We start from the raw sequence: 15663 nt of genomic DNA on the forward strand, positions 1-15663 counted from the left end.
ACTCAGTTAACGCCGTACGCTGCAGGTTGTATATAATATCGGGCTCCCTCAGGCGGTATCAACAAACATAAGCTACGCTGACCAAGTAGCCTCGATTCAATTCGTAACGATTCCGACAATTTCTCGTTAATTGATTGGAGATCCCCGATGAATTAATATTCAGTAAATTGTGATGAGTTTTTCGCGAGTCAGCTCAACCTACTCTGAACTTAAGTGGCTGCGTATTTGCGAACTCGATTACATGATTTCTCGTGTAATATCTACTCTTGGTAATCTTGGAAGGTAAAAGGAAAGACAAAGAAAAAGTCGGCTTATCTTATTTTTGAAATGTTTTTATCCATTTATATCGAATGATGTGTCTATTACATCAGCATACAAAAAATAAATAACCAGGCAGAAAATCTCTGCAGTATAGAGCTACATACGCTTACAACTATTAGTCTGTTGATTAATAAATATTTAGGTATATGTTATATACGTCTGCGTAGTTGGTAAGGGTATCACCGTTTTGAGCATGTCGAAAGTTGGGAAAATGGGAGGCGGAGTGTCTTTGGTACCGTGGGTATCATCATTGAGGGTAGATTTTCATTTAATAATCATTATCGTCTTCTCTTCAAGCAGAGATAGCATTCCGTTCGTGGTAATTGTCGCGGCGATGAAGTATGTCACGTCATTTTTCGATACGTCAAAATTTTGAAGGGGTTACGATTGTAGCCTGAAGCAACTGGGGACCAGCTGACCATGATAGTATATTCCAAAAGTCACTTTCTACGAGCCTTCCTTCACTGTCACGTGTATTAAAGTCGTAACCCGTGTCTCGTTGATCACGACAGTTCGTCGCTTCGTCGACGTCCGTCCGTTTGTCACCGGAACAGGAGGAACCTGTCGGTAGTCTCATACGCGTATTTGTCACAATAGCTTTTTTACACTTTTCTTGTTTTTCGTTCACTGTATGTAAGTAGAAAACTTTCACATACTTTGTTTTCACCAGGGTCTCTGGTCCGAGTGTTTCCTCCGTTATTTGCATTGAGCCGAGAGATCCGTGCTTACTGCTCAGTCCTCGCTCACTCTGCAATTATTTCTGTCAAAGGATGAGTCAGTCGGCTATTCGGGCGAGAAAGCGTCCTGCGTCCGTGTAGGTATCGTTAGGTCTCTGTCAAGGATTGGGGTTAGCTACTACTAGGAGTTTTTAACCGCGTAATCGATCGAGTATCCCCGGTATGGTAGATCGCCAAAATCGGTATCGTCCAGCGATCGTCTGTGGCCATGACCGTGGCTCTCCTGAGCGTAGATCACGTGGTGACCACCACCGTCGTCGTGACCTCCGGCCAGCTTCTTCGCTGCCACTATCAGGGACAACATCAAGGCAAGACCGGAAACCATTAACGCCTTCATCGCCAATAGACCCAAAGCTCCTAGCCCCAGGGCACCCATCATCTTTCCTGTTAACAAGAAATTACTCGTAACAACCGGCACGCGTTGACCCAAGTGGAATTATTATACACTTGAATACGAATCGAAATATATGTATACATAGATATACATATATTGTAGTTTCCAGGTCTGGGTATTATTCGAAATGGTTTAATTTTAAATACGCAATCAAAATGCAAATGGTATTTTGCATTTTCTGTTTTCTATTCTGAATAGAAAAATTGAAGAAAAAATGTACGCATTTAACTGTTTTGTCAGATGCCTCTATTCAAATGAGTTTTGAACGTTTGAAAAAATTCCGTAACCAATAATTTATTTCGGTATTCGCTCAGATGGGAATAAGTAGTGTCAGAATTATCAGGTTTTGACCTAATTTTTTGCTTAAAAAAGGTCTATTTAGTAATGCATTATTCTTTCGCTCGAATAAAGCAGTGATTTGATCAAAATCTTGCATATATTGTATGCGTAAATACGAAATATCTTTATCTGTAGTCTCACATTTCAGTGAAATGAGATCGTTTTGAATGAAATTCTACAAATAATTCACTTGTGATTTCAATGTTAGCAATATTTTTTGAACAACTAAGACTATCCACATTACGATACTTGTCTATCATCGTTTAACCATTTGCACGATTATTTTTATACATTGGAATTATAATGTGCCCAGTAGAGGGCACACCAATAGAATACAATATCCAGAAGTGAAGATACGTATCAAAAATATGATTCTCGTACAAAACAAAACCATAAGCCTATGCACGGCGTATCTCAATTATTAGAAAAACTTTAACTATTTACCGTATATAATAAAACATTTTACATTTTGTAACTAATTTTAAATACCCTATTTTAGATTTGTCAATTTAGATAGAATTTTTCAGAGCATTTCTCATATGCTATTTTAAATGCATTTGTGATAGCATTTTACCCAGCCCTGGACTAATTGCAGGCTTAGCTAATCTCGTGGGGCAACCGTTCCTTAATTCCAAAAAACAGCTCGGTTTATAACCCCTACCATTCTTTCTTTGGTTATTCACCCTGTTCTCCTAATATAAAAATCTGCCGACATGTCATTTTTTAAATATATCAACCTTCGGTAAGTATGCACAAAGTTTCGTCGTCATAAATTTTTCCAAAAATTAAAAGTCAAAAGTGCAATAGTTTTCTTATCTCACCAATAACCAATATATGTAAAACTCGCATAGTACATACATTCTTACCGCTATTTACCTCTTCCTAAAAACAATTTTGAGAAGACGAAATATCATTGCAAATGTATTTAATTTTCAGGTATCGCAAGGCACCCGGTAAGAAAAGCCCCAAGTTTCAGGTCGCTAAGTATAATCGAGCAAGAATAACGTGGTACCAACAGGGTGATACTGGCATACCAAAATATTGAAAACAACCGTGATAGTCATTCTCGATTAAGACTCTTCTCAGTTTTCAACTTTATGAAGACTCATGTCATTGTATCTTCTAAAAAGTTGAATAATATCCAGAGCCTTTCGCCACTCATTTGCACCACAATTAAGGGCCAGTCCATAAATTACGTAAAAGATTTTCAGAGGGAGAAAGATATGTTTTGAAACAAATGTCTTACATTAAAGTCTTTTAATCCCAAATGTACCGGGAACGAATAGAATTGTTTAAATCTCGATCATAGCATCATCACCGCAATCTTTCTTTAAATAATATTTTACTTCGTCTCCAGAACTCAAGCAGTTAGTTATTCACGTTATTTTGCGTTTGTAGCGTTATTTTGAGAAAAAAAGTTTTACGTAAGAATTACATAAGAAGGGCGGGGGGGGGGGGGGGGGGCAACTAGCGCTTACAATGCATTAAACGAGGAAAAAGGAAAGATGAGATATCTTGAAAAATAAACCTACGTATATTTACAGAGGTCTCATTAAGCATACACGTAGATTAGTCAGGTTGGTCAGATAAGTCAGTGTTATAACACAAGTCTTGGTAGTCAAAAAGAATCTCCAGTCAATGTTTCTGGCAAGTTACTTTAAACTTGCCGATACGTTTTGCAAAGTTTGTCTAGCAATTAGCTATCACTTTTACATTGAAGAAGTGAGATTAGATCGAACAATGTCCCATACTACAGGAGTTCATGTATGTTGATATATATTTCAAAAAAGTCTTATTGACCAAGAATACTATTGAAACTGATACTAAAAGCTAACTTGTGAATACAACTTGAAAATCAGTACCATTTACTTCAACAATACTCTACTCCTTGATTACTTATTGTACATCACTGTAAGACGATTTGAATTCTTTTTTCGTCCTGATATTTGGGTTGTTATAACTACCTATTTGATTTATCGTGTGTTATTTTCGTTGTTTAATAATAAATAATCAGCATTCTAATCTGAACTTTTTCGGATGTAGCTATAATTTGACGCAATGCTTTCACAGAACTCTATTTGAATCTATTATTCTCAAAACGAGATAATTACTAAGGAATATTGATTGAATAATAATAAATAATAAATAAAATGAATAATTACTAAAGAATATATTTGAAAAGTTTGGTATGTCACCTAACAATTTCCATTAATTACAAAGTATGATTTATGCAAACGTCTTACCCATCATCAGTGCCATCATCATAACGCCTCCGCCACCTCCTTTACCGCCGCCAAAGCCATCGCCTTTTTTCCGACCTGGAATCAATTGAGACATTATAATTCCCTGATCGATTTTTTCAGAGCTTATATAAATCAGAAGCCTGCGAAGATCGATACCTTGATTAGCGTTTGGTAGCGACTCCTTCAGAGCCGTTTCGAGATTGTCCGGAAGAAGACTTGGCAGTTTCACCCTCAGCTCACGTCCTTCCAAAAAGTTGACGATCTCCTCAACTACTCCAGAGTTCTTCATGTTTCTCGCCCTCCGAGATAACATTGGAGCTGAGGTCTCAATCAATTGAACACCCTCGGATAGCTCAAGATTTGGAACCGCCGCTGACTTCTCGAGGAACTGTTGAACCACTTTTCGCACAATTCGAACCCCGTGGCACGACACGGATACGTTTTTTGGATCCTCCTTTGCGCACAAGTTGGTGAAACCTCCTAACACTCCACCCGAACGCTCCACCCAAAGTTCATCGGCCGTCGTAGACCCGATGAAGATGAGGACAAGCATCGGGGCGATAAAATCTCGGAAACTTGCCATTTTTTTTTTATTTTTCGTTCAGTGAGCTCACAAATCACTGCTAACCCAGAGCTACCAGCGCTCCGCAAAACGCTACACTTACTAAACCTTTGGGTTTCCCGTGTTTCGCGAACGGGACCCTGGGATCACTCACTATCCGAGGTTTCGATACCTTCGATGTTTTAGAACCTACAGTAGAGGCCTGAATGATGGGCAAATGAGCTGGATTCTGTTTATATACATCATCCGAGGGGATTGCACCGCAAAAAACGGACAATCCAAGCTCCAATGTACCGAGTACCTGACGTTTTTCACCGCAGTTTCGTTCAATTCTTATTTTAAAGGTTTCAGAGCGTTACAGTTCACCATTGTCGAGAGGAGGCCAATGCCTTGCTATGTTACCTAGTCAACCTTTCCCATACCATCCAACCACTGGACAATCACGTTATACTTTCGCAATTTACCGGACTTTGCGAGACAATCTGTTTTAGTGGAGCATAACCACGGTGAATGTGCCACTCGCGACGTTACGTACATTCTCTTAATCCGTTTTTCTTCCATAATTACCCGAGAATATCGCGACGTCGTCAAGTTACACCCTCCGCGCCAAGCTTAATTGTGGCGGCAATAGCATTATCTCAAAGCTTACGCTGTATACTCACCAGGTGGAGAAATTTCTCATTCCAGCTGATTCATACACCTTGTTACTTGCAGGATGCGGCAAATTGTTCGATTTGGGCAGCGTTGAAGTTTCACCCTTTTTCGCTTCCTATAACTTTACGTCAGATAATTATACTAATTAGTGTGGCATTCACGTACACGTTTCAGTGGTCAATACAAAAATGAAGGAAACGGTCATTACATTTTCAATTCAGAAAATCGCAGGAGTGAGAGGAGCCGATCAAGAGAGAAAAGCGTAGATGAAGACAGAAGAACCAAATGTAGATCATCTCCGGAGAGACCTTTCTCTTCTGCTCCACTTTTAGAGGGGTCTCATTTACTCGCCGACTTGCTTCCTCACCCAGTCACCCTTTCCCCCCGAAATCTCGAGAATCGAAATCAACTACCGACTGTAGAAAATTATCCTCGTACGTACGGCTCATGTCCGCCGTCAATATGCAACGTTTGGTGAAGCGACAGTGGTTTGGAACGACAATTCTCCACGAAACTTTTCATCTTGTCCGTTAGCATTGTATCCATATGTATATACCCACTCTCAAGCGAAAGCTGAAGAGTTTTTAAGATCGTTAAAGAGCAAACAGCCGTTCACTCGATTGGAACTCATTTTTCACCGGACTTCATAATCCGTGTCACTAGAACAAGTTTTTCTGCCAAGTTTAGAGCCGTTTCGTCATAAAGAGATTTGGTACACTTTTAAAATTGTCTGGCTTTCTGTAAGTTTGATCGTGCTAACCCTACCCTATTTCCACTTACCGTTTTCTTCTCTTTCCTTCCCTTCTTCGAATGTTGCTTGACAAATTCACATCGGTTCATTTACAAATGGATCAATCACGTTGCGTGGTGGGAACTATTCCCGTTAACTAGAGCGGTTACAACGTAAGCTGATCTTTAATTCTGAACCATTCAACGGAAAAAATTGTACACGTATGTCTCCAGGGACTAGTATCCACTTCACTTCTGAGGAGGAGAAAATTCTACGCCTAGTATAACAGTATATGTCGGGAGGATTCCTTGAAGGTTAACGATGCGAACGACGCCTCGCCGGCAGATAGGCAACCGAAGTGACACCTGCAAGACATCTGCAATAAGTACACCAGGTGTAACTTTAGTTGCATAACTGCAAGCGAGGCGTCGTTGCTATCGTTAACGCTCACGGAATCCTCCCAGTGTAAATGAGATCAAAGCTGAACGTACCAGATTTTGGCTTCTCACTTTGTTTCAAGCTTCGAGCCTACTAGGTCAACTCATGCGTTTCGCCAAGTAAATCTACTCGCGTATAATCATTAGGAACTGACAGATTTCTTATTTCGTAGGTTTATTATAAAGTACGTCACAACCTGAAAAAGATTAGATATTCGTAAACGCGAAAGTTTGATCGTTATAGGAAAAAGAGTTAGCATCTTCAAATAAACATCATGAAAAATGAGGCAATAACTTTATATTAAATTTGCATGTGATTATAAAAACGATAGGAAGTCTCGCTTGGAAACAATGAGTAACATTTATTTCAAAGCTATACAATTTTAACGGTAATCAACTGACACCAAGTGGCATAAAATATGAATCATCAATATTTGTGCATTAGAAAGGTATCGAGACGATGGCACATAAGGCTACAATGATCGGTCTGTAGTAGCAGTCCACAGCTCACACGTTTTCACTCGGTTGTATTCGCTCGCGGTACAGTGTGAAATCGGTAATCTTTTAGTCCGTGGCATAGAAAGCGACTGGTGAATCGGAAGCCCTGGTTTGAGGATGAACGCCCAATACGATGAAAGGTTCCTCGAGTATAGGGTCATTTTCGTAGACCTGGTATTCGGTTGTGGTCTCGGTCAGACTCGAACTATCGTGCATCAATTTTCCAACGTCACCGATCACCGTCGAAATTTTTGACGGGTCTTTTACCGAGCCTTCTGTGATGCTCAGAGGATTCTTCCGAATACTCTCACTCTGTACTACACGACTGCTTTTGATTTCACCTTTTTGCAACCCATCCTCTGGCACTCGGTAGCTTTCAAAGTATGCATTTTCCACGGATGGTCGATGTTCCGGATGGTGAATTGAATAAACAGGATTCGGGTACTTTGCTTCACGCATTTTGTATCCGGACCCTGGATAGTTTCCACTGTAGTCATGCGAATGATACTTGTGAACATGGTTGAAGTCATCATAATTGTGAAGACGGTATTTTTCCTTACGATCTGGCCCAGATTTGTGGAAATGGTCTTTTATCGCATCTTTGATTCGTCCAAGTAGGCTGAATGGTCTAAACCGCCACTTTTTCGATTTATGATCGTATCGGTCACTGTGTCCCGAATAATGTGGATTGTATCCGGAATGGAAAGATTCGTAGTCTCTATAACGATGCTTATGTTTGTTGTGTGAATCGTAATTGTCGTCATGATCATAATTATAATGACCATCGCGTATATCCTTATGACTAGCGTAAGGGTCGTGTTGATTTTTTTGTCGATAATAATCGTCGTAATCTTCGTCATCTGATTTGTTTTCAAAGAAGTAACTTCTGAGTCCCAATATAGCCGAGACAAAAAGACTGAGATTCGAAGAAACGAAACTGAGTATTCCCAATATTGCAATTTTTGATAAAATGATCGGCAGCAGGATCAGGAACTTGACACCTATGCCCGCTAAGAGAGGCAGCAGGACGAGTTTGCTGATCATCAACGTCCCTGCAATGTGCATTAGAATGTCAACAATTTTTCAGAGACATGCCGGTCGTGGAGGCAAAAATTACCAATGAACTTACGTTTACCTGAAGCGTTTTCATCTGAGTTGAATGGAAAGCTCTCGTGGTGCAATTCCTTACACTCGCCACATGCCGCCCACGCAAGAATGAGAAGGTAAATCAAAGAGAATCGTAACATTATGAGATTGAAAAACTTTTACATCTTGTTTCTGTGAATCGTACTCATCAGGGATACGAACCAGAAGCAACTAAAGATATTAGACAAAAAAGATTTTTATATAAGGCGATGCCTATAAATCAGATACGCGTAATTATGGTCGCTGGTAACTTACTGTGACAAATAGAATTAATGACCGGTTGTAACATCCTCAAAACTCTGCCCGGTCAATTACTGGAACATATTTTGGCGATACTATGGAACGGAACGAGTATTGTAGGAAAACTGTTCTAGTTACTCTAATGAAATAAATGGTCGACCATTACACGCTCTTAACATACAACTATTTTTCCCGCAGAAACGGGCCACGTGAAAACAAAATTTTTATTCGATATCACCCTTATTGGATAGCGAAGCTGAAGCTCTTCTTTTTTGGAAGTTACTGTGATTAGTTTTTCGCAACCAATTCAGTAAAAAAGACTACTATTGTACATTACAGGAGCTACGTTTGGCGTGAAATAAAAAATCCGGAACTTGATTGAAGTGGGAAATGGTGAGGTAGTTGAAGATTTTTCTTGAGAAGAAACATCTTACTAACCTCGATCTATTTTGTGCAATAATAACGGCGTCAAACTGCATTCATAACAAGATTTTAATCATATACGTGCGTAATAACATTTACAATAAGGTCCGCTGCTAACGAGATAGCGTGTTAAAAGTACACTTAGACACTACGCGGATGGCTGGTTAAGCATGAAACTTCATATATAAACTGATCTCTAAAGCTACTGGTGACTCAGTTTCCGCGAGTCAGCGACACCAGACAAAATGTCTCATGTAAACTGCGATATCAAATTTTGAAACACAAACGAAGAGCCGTTTTCGTTTTTATTTTTAGGATAAATAAGGACTCAATAGTCATGTTCATCTTGCGGTACGTCAGTGTTTTCATATCGATACTTATTGTTAGCATGGCCAGAGTCACCTACTGCACTCCTACGCGATCACACGATACTCTCAGTAATATCTTCGACCTTAACAGTGTCGAAAGATTGTCTGTTAAGCTACTTGAGAACATTAAAAAGTCTAGAGAGTTACGGTTCAATGACTTTGTAAGTATAGGTACGATTCGTAGCCACACGGAAAAACGAACGCGAGGAGATGCAAGCTTTTTAGATATATTTGAAGACGTTGTGAACACAAAATCGCTAAACCTAGACCTTGGTCTTGTAAGCCTCAAGCTGTTCCGAGATGCTGGTGTATTTAACGTCGACTTAAAACTCGACTCACAAGGCTCCAGAGGTGAGTACTACGTAGAAATAATCATACGATCTTTGCTTCATATGAAAACGCGATTCTCATCACCAATTTTGCATTACTTCAAATTATTATTTGTTCTTCACGGTCATTGCTTTCCCATCTAAAGTAAACGCTAAGTTCTTAACAAATTTTGTGTACTACTCGATACGATAATCTGCAATCTCGATAATTGATTTCTTTTATAAGGCGAGAAGGAAGATGGTCAAATGTTACCTCTACTATTGATTGGATTGAAAACGACAATGTTTATTATTGGGGTGGTATCATTCGTTGGATTACTGACGCTTAAAGCGTTCATTGTGTCGAAAACCGCAATACTGATAGCGGTTATCTTGGGTTTGAAGAAGCTCTTTGGCGGTCATGAAAAAGTAGCACATGAGACGGTTTACGATCATCACGCCGTTATCCCAGATCACCACCAATACTTCGATCATCATTATGAGCCAGAAGTTTTCAAAGGCCATCCAGAAATGCCTGATCAAAAATTAGTTGGCATCTACAATCTGCTAAACGATGAAACGCAGATTTTTCAGGAAAGCCAGGACGTCCCAAAGTACGAATTTTTAGCACATGAACCCGACACGCTCCAGGGCCAAGACCCCAATGGACTGTTTGACGATGGTCTAAAAGAGTACAAGCTCGAAAGTCATCAGAAAAGGAGAAGTAGAGACTGATTTGAAGAATTGAACTAGCGCCCTGCCTGTAATATGTAATTATTTTATTACCCCGAAAATGTTTTGTCTTTCAGGCTGGAGTGACATCGGAAAACGAAAACCATTTAGCCTTGTGATTGGCAGTCCTCATTACGAACCGCTAGTCCTCAGTTATAAAAAAATCGCAGGAGGGAAGAATTTGCAATCATAGCTATAAATTTTCAACCGTTTCGCCAACTTGTTCATCTTCATCGATCAGTACTCACCGCGGGGTAAAAAGGAGATTCAGGACACTTGAAAAAAAATATTTATTCATAATATAACAATAATCTTACATAGTTAGGATTCATTTATATGACATGTAGAATGAAAATAAATTAGATAATAACAGCATGAATGTGGGTCTTGCGCTGGTATCGTTAGAACTCAACAATTTTTCGTTGTGCTGCATCCTATTGTACGGAGATCCTACATAAATATGTTTAATGTCCCGTTCGTCCTATCGTAAGTCCGTCAGTTTTGTCTGGTTCAATTGGTACCCGTGCTTACCCAATTTAACAGCATGTAGCTATATCCCTTTCGGTCGACGTCACAGTATCAAGTTTAAGTAGTTATCACAGTATTCACCAGAAGTCTAATATTCACCGGCAACGAAGTAATAGACAGCCGTCGCCATGTGTAGTCTGCGGTAAACGCGTTGCTTGTTTTAGGTTCTCAACCTGTACTTCTCAATTTCACCTGGTAGTTTCTAGCTTGTCATATTGTTTGTCGTGTGTGAGTGGTAATCTTGAATGACCAAGGTGCCTTGTCTATCAGTCTGTCAGGGTCAAATAATTCCGTTAATTTTGTCTTTCGATAGTCATATCAAATCTCACGTACTGATAACGTGACTCTAGTCAATAAATATAATAAAATCAATAAATAATATAAATAAAACTATAACATAAGACAATTATGAACTGATTTTACCACAGAATCAAGAATCTCAAACACGTTATACTAGCTCAGGAAGTTGCGTTGGATGCGACTAAAATAGCGAATGAAAACCCCTGCTATATGGATGGATGAAACATTAAAAGAGTAGAAGAGCCGGATTCTTAGAAACGTTGTGTGATTTAAACATTACGAGTTTCATTTAGCTGGGGTGAAATTAGGTACATCAAGATAATGCATCAACTATTGGAAAATGAAGGTATGGTTAAAACAGTCGTAAGAATGGCACAAATAAATCGTCAATGATGCGAGTGGTAGTGGTTTGAAACCATTTGAAGCGATCCCAGTTCATAATTCTTATAAGTAAACGTGGCCAATTATCAGTCAAGAATAGTCTAGTCAAAATCTCTATCAGTATGGGATTTCAATTTTTGCAGTTAATATTATGCAAGGACTCATCCAGGCATTAGCTTGTGAACATTCTTGTTGGTATGAGCTCTTGAAATTTGCCGCAGACCCACTGTAACACTTCTACGGTAAGTGGAGGTTATAAACGATTTTCTTAATTTTTGTGGGCGCTGTAAGCTAAGTCTTGAGCGTCGCTCACTCCTTCCGAAGAAATGGCCACAGGGGAGACGTCCAGGTTCCTGCCCCATCCGCTAGAGTAGCTATCCCCATGGCCATGGTCAGAACTGTAGGAGTGGCTCGAGGAGTGGTGCGGATGTGCGACTACCTCATAGGTGACATGCTTCTGCTGGGAGAAGAGTTTCTTCAACCCGATTATACTGGCAAGAAGCAGGGCGATCTTTGACAGAAGTAAGGCCTTGCCGACGAGCAGGGCAAGACCCTTAAAAGCCAGACCACCAATCAAACCGATCTTGAGGGCTGCGGCAGCGAGTAGAGGCCCCATGTTGTTTTTTTTCCCACGACCTTGTGACCAAAAAGAGATATAATTAATTCACATGAACAGCAGAGACGTCGTTTTGCGTAAAGCATATTTTTCTTGTAGATAATGTGGCATCCATTCATCAAAAAAAAGTACGGGTAAATAAGATTTTGTATTCGGTCAACGAGCTTACAGTTAAAGAGCAAGTACAAATTTGGAATGACTTATTACCAAGAGACAAATACGGGTAAACAAGATTTTGTATTCGGTCAACGAGCTTACAGTTAAAGAGTAAGCACAAATTTGGAATGATTTATTTCACGCTATAAACGACCAAGCTGCCCAGTACATACAAGTCGATTATATTCAATTCATATACATGAGAATTATAGCAAAGTAGATACAACGGTAATAGGCCCTCAAGCATTCCAAAGACGTGGAATTTTATTTCAAAATGGTGCAAGAATCTAATGTTCCGGTTCAGAGATTTTAAAGTAATCACAGCAGATGTAACTTACCATCTTGGACAGCCTTGTCGGAGTGTTCGATGGATAATCCAAGATTCAATGAACCTGTTTCATCCTCGGAAGCGGAGACAACCACGTCATCTTCTGGAAGTATTCGCCATTTGATACTCCTCGACTTGACAAACGAGTAAATTTTATTTGTTATGAGATCCAAGACTTCCGAATCTTCATCGTTGCTTCTGGCAGCGGTAAACATAGCCTCCTCCGTTACCTGGCTCGTCTTTCGAATTTCAATATCGTCAGTCAATTCGATAGAGGCCTTTTTCAATAGCTTGTTCATGTAGGTAACCAACTTCAGCATCACGCAGCTGCTCACTTCGTTCTGAGAGCACTTGGCGTTCAACTTACGGAGAAGCTCTTCTTCATACTTAGCCCTGTCGGTCATGGTCACCGACTGCTGCTGGTGAATCTCGACCTTCTCTACCTTTTCCACCGGATTGGCCAATGCCATGGCCACCATAGCCAGAAACATTAAAGCTGCCTTCATTTTTACTCTACTGCAAAAACGAATTGCGGTTATAATTTATTTTTCAGTTGCATATTCGGTGAGTGCTAACCTCTATTTTCACACTCCATTGACCATGCGTGACAATCCTAACAATCGGAATGAACTGAGTTAACGCAAATATATTAATATATATTCTGATAACGACTGAAATCTATTGATGCAGTTAGAGGAAAAAATCTTGAGTGTGTAATATATTTTCAATATAGGATAACAGGTCTTCACTTTTTTGAGTAGTGCAGTTTAATGAAATGACACCTTCCGAAGTTACTTAATCCACAATCCGTTAACATTATCTATTGCACCTTATTGTATATCTGTAATCAAAGAAGACGTAGCGTACAAGATTCAAATGACTGTTTGCATTGAATGATAGAATAACCAAATGGCAGGGATCGTTTAAATTTCATTAAGTTTACGAGTTTGCTCAGTGACAATTACCGATTATCACATGAACTTGACAGTGGAATATGAATGCTTGAGAGGCTGCCCTGGTCGATTTCGACGTTAACGTATATATCTTCAAATATTGAAGTCCACGTATCTCAAACATCATAGAGGGCTTGGCAGTCCCGTGCTATACATAATTCCTAACAAAAACATTCAAACGTATTATCATTTCACGCAGAAATAAAGAAATCGCACGGATTCTGCGAAATCACAATAGTAAATTCGTGGAAGTTCTTCATTTCTGCGTCAGATGAAAATGTGTTGAAATGTTTTTGTTCTGAACAGCTTATAGAATGGGTCTGTTCAGCCCTTTTTCACATTTGAGGTGAGTGAACTTTTGATATTTGAAGACATATACGTTTCGTCGAAATTGATTAGGATACCCTATTAACCATAAGAATCGCGCAACGATATTCACCGCTTGTCACTTGCCAATGGAAGTTGGCACTTGAACAACATGTTCATTTTGACTTCACTTCGTCACAAAAATGATCCGCACAAATGAATTGATAATGAAGGTGTCACTCAAAGTGGTACTAACCTCTATGACTGCACGACACGTCTTATGAAACGCTGGACCTTCTCGATTAATGACGACGCTTGCAGTGATGACACTTTTTTAATTTTGAAATCAGCCCCTGCGAGCCGAAGTGCGTGGTATGTGCAAGAGCTCTGAGCCGCGTATAGGCGAGGCGACTTTATATAGGTAGATCGTGTTTGATAGATACCACCACATGAGGAGTTTCCCTCCTCCAGCTTGATGCTGGGTTCCAGAAGCGGAGAAGATGGGATTGGGCTCATCTTAAGGTAAGGGAAGGAAACCAAAGTGGTTCTCGTGCACAAACTGGTTCCCGCGCTATTATGATATACGTTGTAGTGGACAAACATTATGGACCCTGACGCGAGCCCGGCCTAGCGGGAAAACCGTGTCACAGATGTGGAGCACGCAAGCCTATCAACGCACCAACGTCGCACTATTCTCTACTCCCGTATATCTTGGGACGTATAACGTTGCCCTCGCCCAGTAGGTGCTTCCCGTCGAGGGCACATGCTGGGAACTTTGCTCGACGCATCTTTGTTGCCGAAGGTCAGGTTCTGACTCTAGAACTCCAGAAGCCCGCACTAGTTTCACAGGTTCATAATTCGTCTATTTTTTTTTTTCTGTCATTCTTTCCAATTTTGAAATACCAAAGACTTTGACATTTCAAACGGTCATCATGTTATCAGTGCGTGTCGCAATTTTTTATTTCTTGTGATAAACTTTAAGCATGTTACGTTACATAACTTTGTACTGAATTCTCGTAGATTGAACTCAATGAAAATATACCATGCAACTCAATTGATCATACTCTTTTTCCGTTTTAGCCCCGATAGAAAATTTCCGAGAATTTGGAAAGAGGTTTCGTTGTGAGCCTCAGTCTCATTTTAAACCATCTACATTTTTCCGTGAATTTAATTCGCTGTCAAGATTCTCACGGTTCTAATTACTTTTGTTGGAAATTTTACCCCATATGACAAAAATTTGTAAATCTTGCGAGCCATTGCCCTAATCCAATCACATGCAAAGTCTGCGAAAAGTGATACTTGGAATCGAAAATAGAAATTAAAGTCAAGCGATTTCTGAGCTTTTATAAAAATTCTTAAGAATTTTCCTTTATTCGTGAAAAATTGATTGCACATAACTATTTCACTAAACCTTTGTTGTGATTAATTTTGTGGTCAGGAATCTAATCAAAGTTTGCCGGAAAATTCATAATACTAAAATTCCGTGTTGAAGCGTATCCTATGATACAGGCATCATCTCGTTGTGCAAACATGAGATTGTATGATATATAAGCCCAATTCTCATGATAGAGGAACAGATTCACCTAGTTATAATATGGATGGATTAAGTCAGTCTTGTCGAAACATCAATACGATAAACAAGATACGAGAAAAATTTCAGTATCGTAACTCGCGTCACATTTTTCTTTTGGTATAACTTCTACATTTCTAATTATGGAAAGACGAAATTTTAAGGCAAGTTTTATAATTTAGTTGATTAATTGAAGCCGTCGTGAAAGTTTTCCAAAGATGGCATAGCTTCTTGCCACTCGACCCGAAACGTTGAAGTCACCGAGACAGTTCATCGCGTCGTGCTTGACCTTCAGTGTATTGCACTTGATGTCCTACTAACGCATGTGGCCTATAATTTGTTAACTATGGTGCACGATCTCTCGCCGGACACACCTTCAGCAATTTTGTTGGT

General features: G+C 39.6%; 3 protein-coding genes across 3 annotated transcripts; 1 reads left to right on the plus strand and 2 right to left on the minus strand.

The window, feature by feature from the left end:
• Positions 1 to 330: 330 nt before the first annotated feature.
• LOC124220987 (uncharacterized) lies at positions 331 to 4813 on the minus strand. Its single transcript, XM_046630525.2, has 3 exons — positions 4191 to 4813; positions 4035 to 4109; positions 331 to 1442 (listed from the first exon to the last, which is right to left on the minus strand). The coding sequence occupies exons 1-3, from the start codon at positions 4615 to 4617 to the stop codon at positions 1180 to 1182; spliced, it is 765 nt and encodes a 254-aa protein (XP_046486481.1). The 5' UTR covers positions 4618 to 4813; the 3' UTR covers positions 331 to 1179.
• Positions 4814 to 9112: 4299 nt separating this feature from the next.
• Positions 9113 to 10325, plus strand: LOC124224799 (uncharacterized). The gene is made up of 3 exons (XM_046637002.1): positions 9113 to 9443; positions 9648 to 10124; positions 10210 to 10325. The coding sequence occupies exons 1-3, from the start codon at positions 9113 to 9115 to the stop codon at positions 10323 to 10325; spliced, it is 924 nt and encodes a 307-aa protein (XP_046492958.1).
• An 82-nt stretch (positions 10326 to 10407) lies between these two features.
• Positions 10408 to 14078, minus strand: LOC124221220 (uncharacterized). The gene is made up of 3 exons (XM_046630985.2): positions 13957 to 14078; positions 12452 to 12957; positions 10408 to 11977 (listed from the first exon to the last, which is right to left on the minus strand). Exons 2-3 carry the CDS (start codon positions 12945 to 12947, stop codon positions 11610 to 11612), a joined length of 864 nt encoding a protein of 287 aa, XP_046486941.1. The 5' UTR covers positions 12948 to 12957; positions 13957 to 14078; the 3' UTR covers positions 10408 to 11609.
• Positions 14079 to 15663: the final 1585 nt, after the last annotated feature.

This window comes from Neodiprion pinetum, chromosome 1 (genome assembly GCF_021155775.2).
Source record: "Neodiprion pinetum isolate iyNeoPine1 chromosome 1, iyNeoPine1.2, whole genome shotgun sequence".
NCBI lineage: Eukaryota > Metazoa > Arthropoda > Insecta > Hymenoptera > Diprionidae > Neodiprion > Neodiprion pinetum.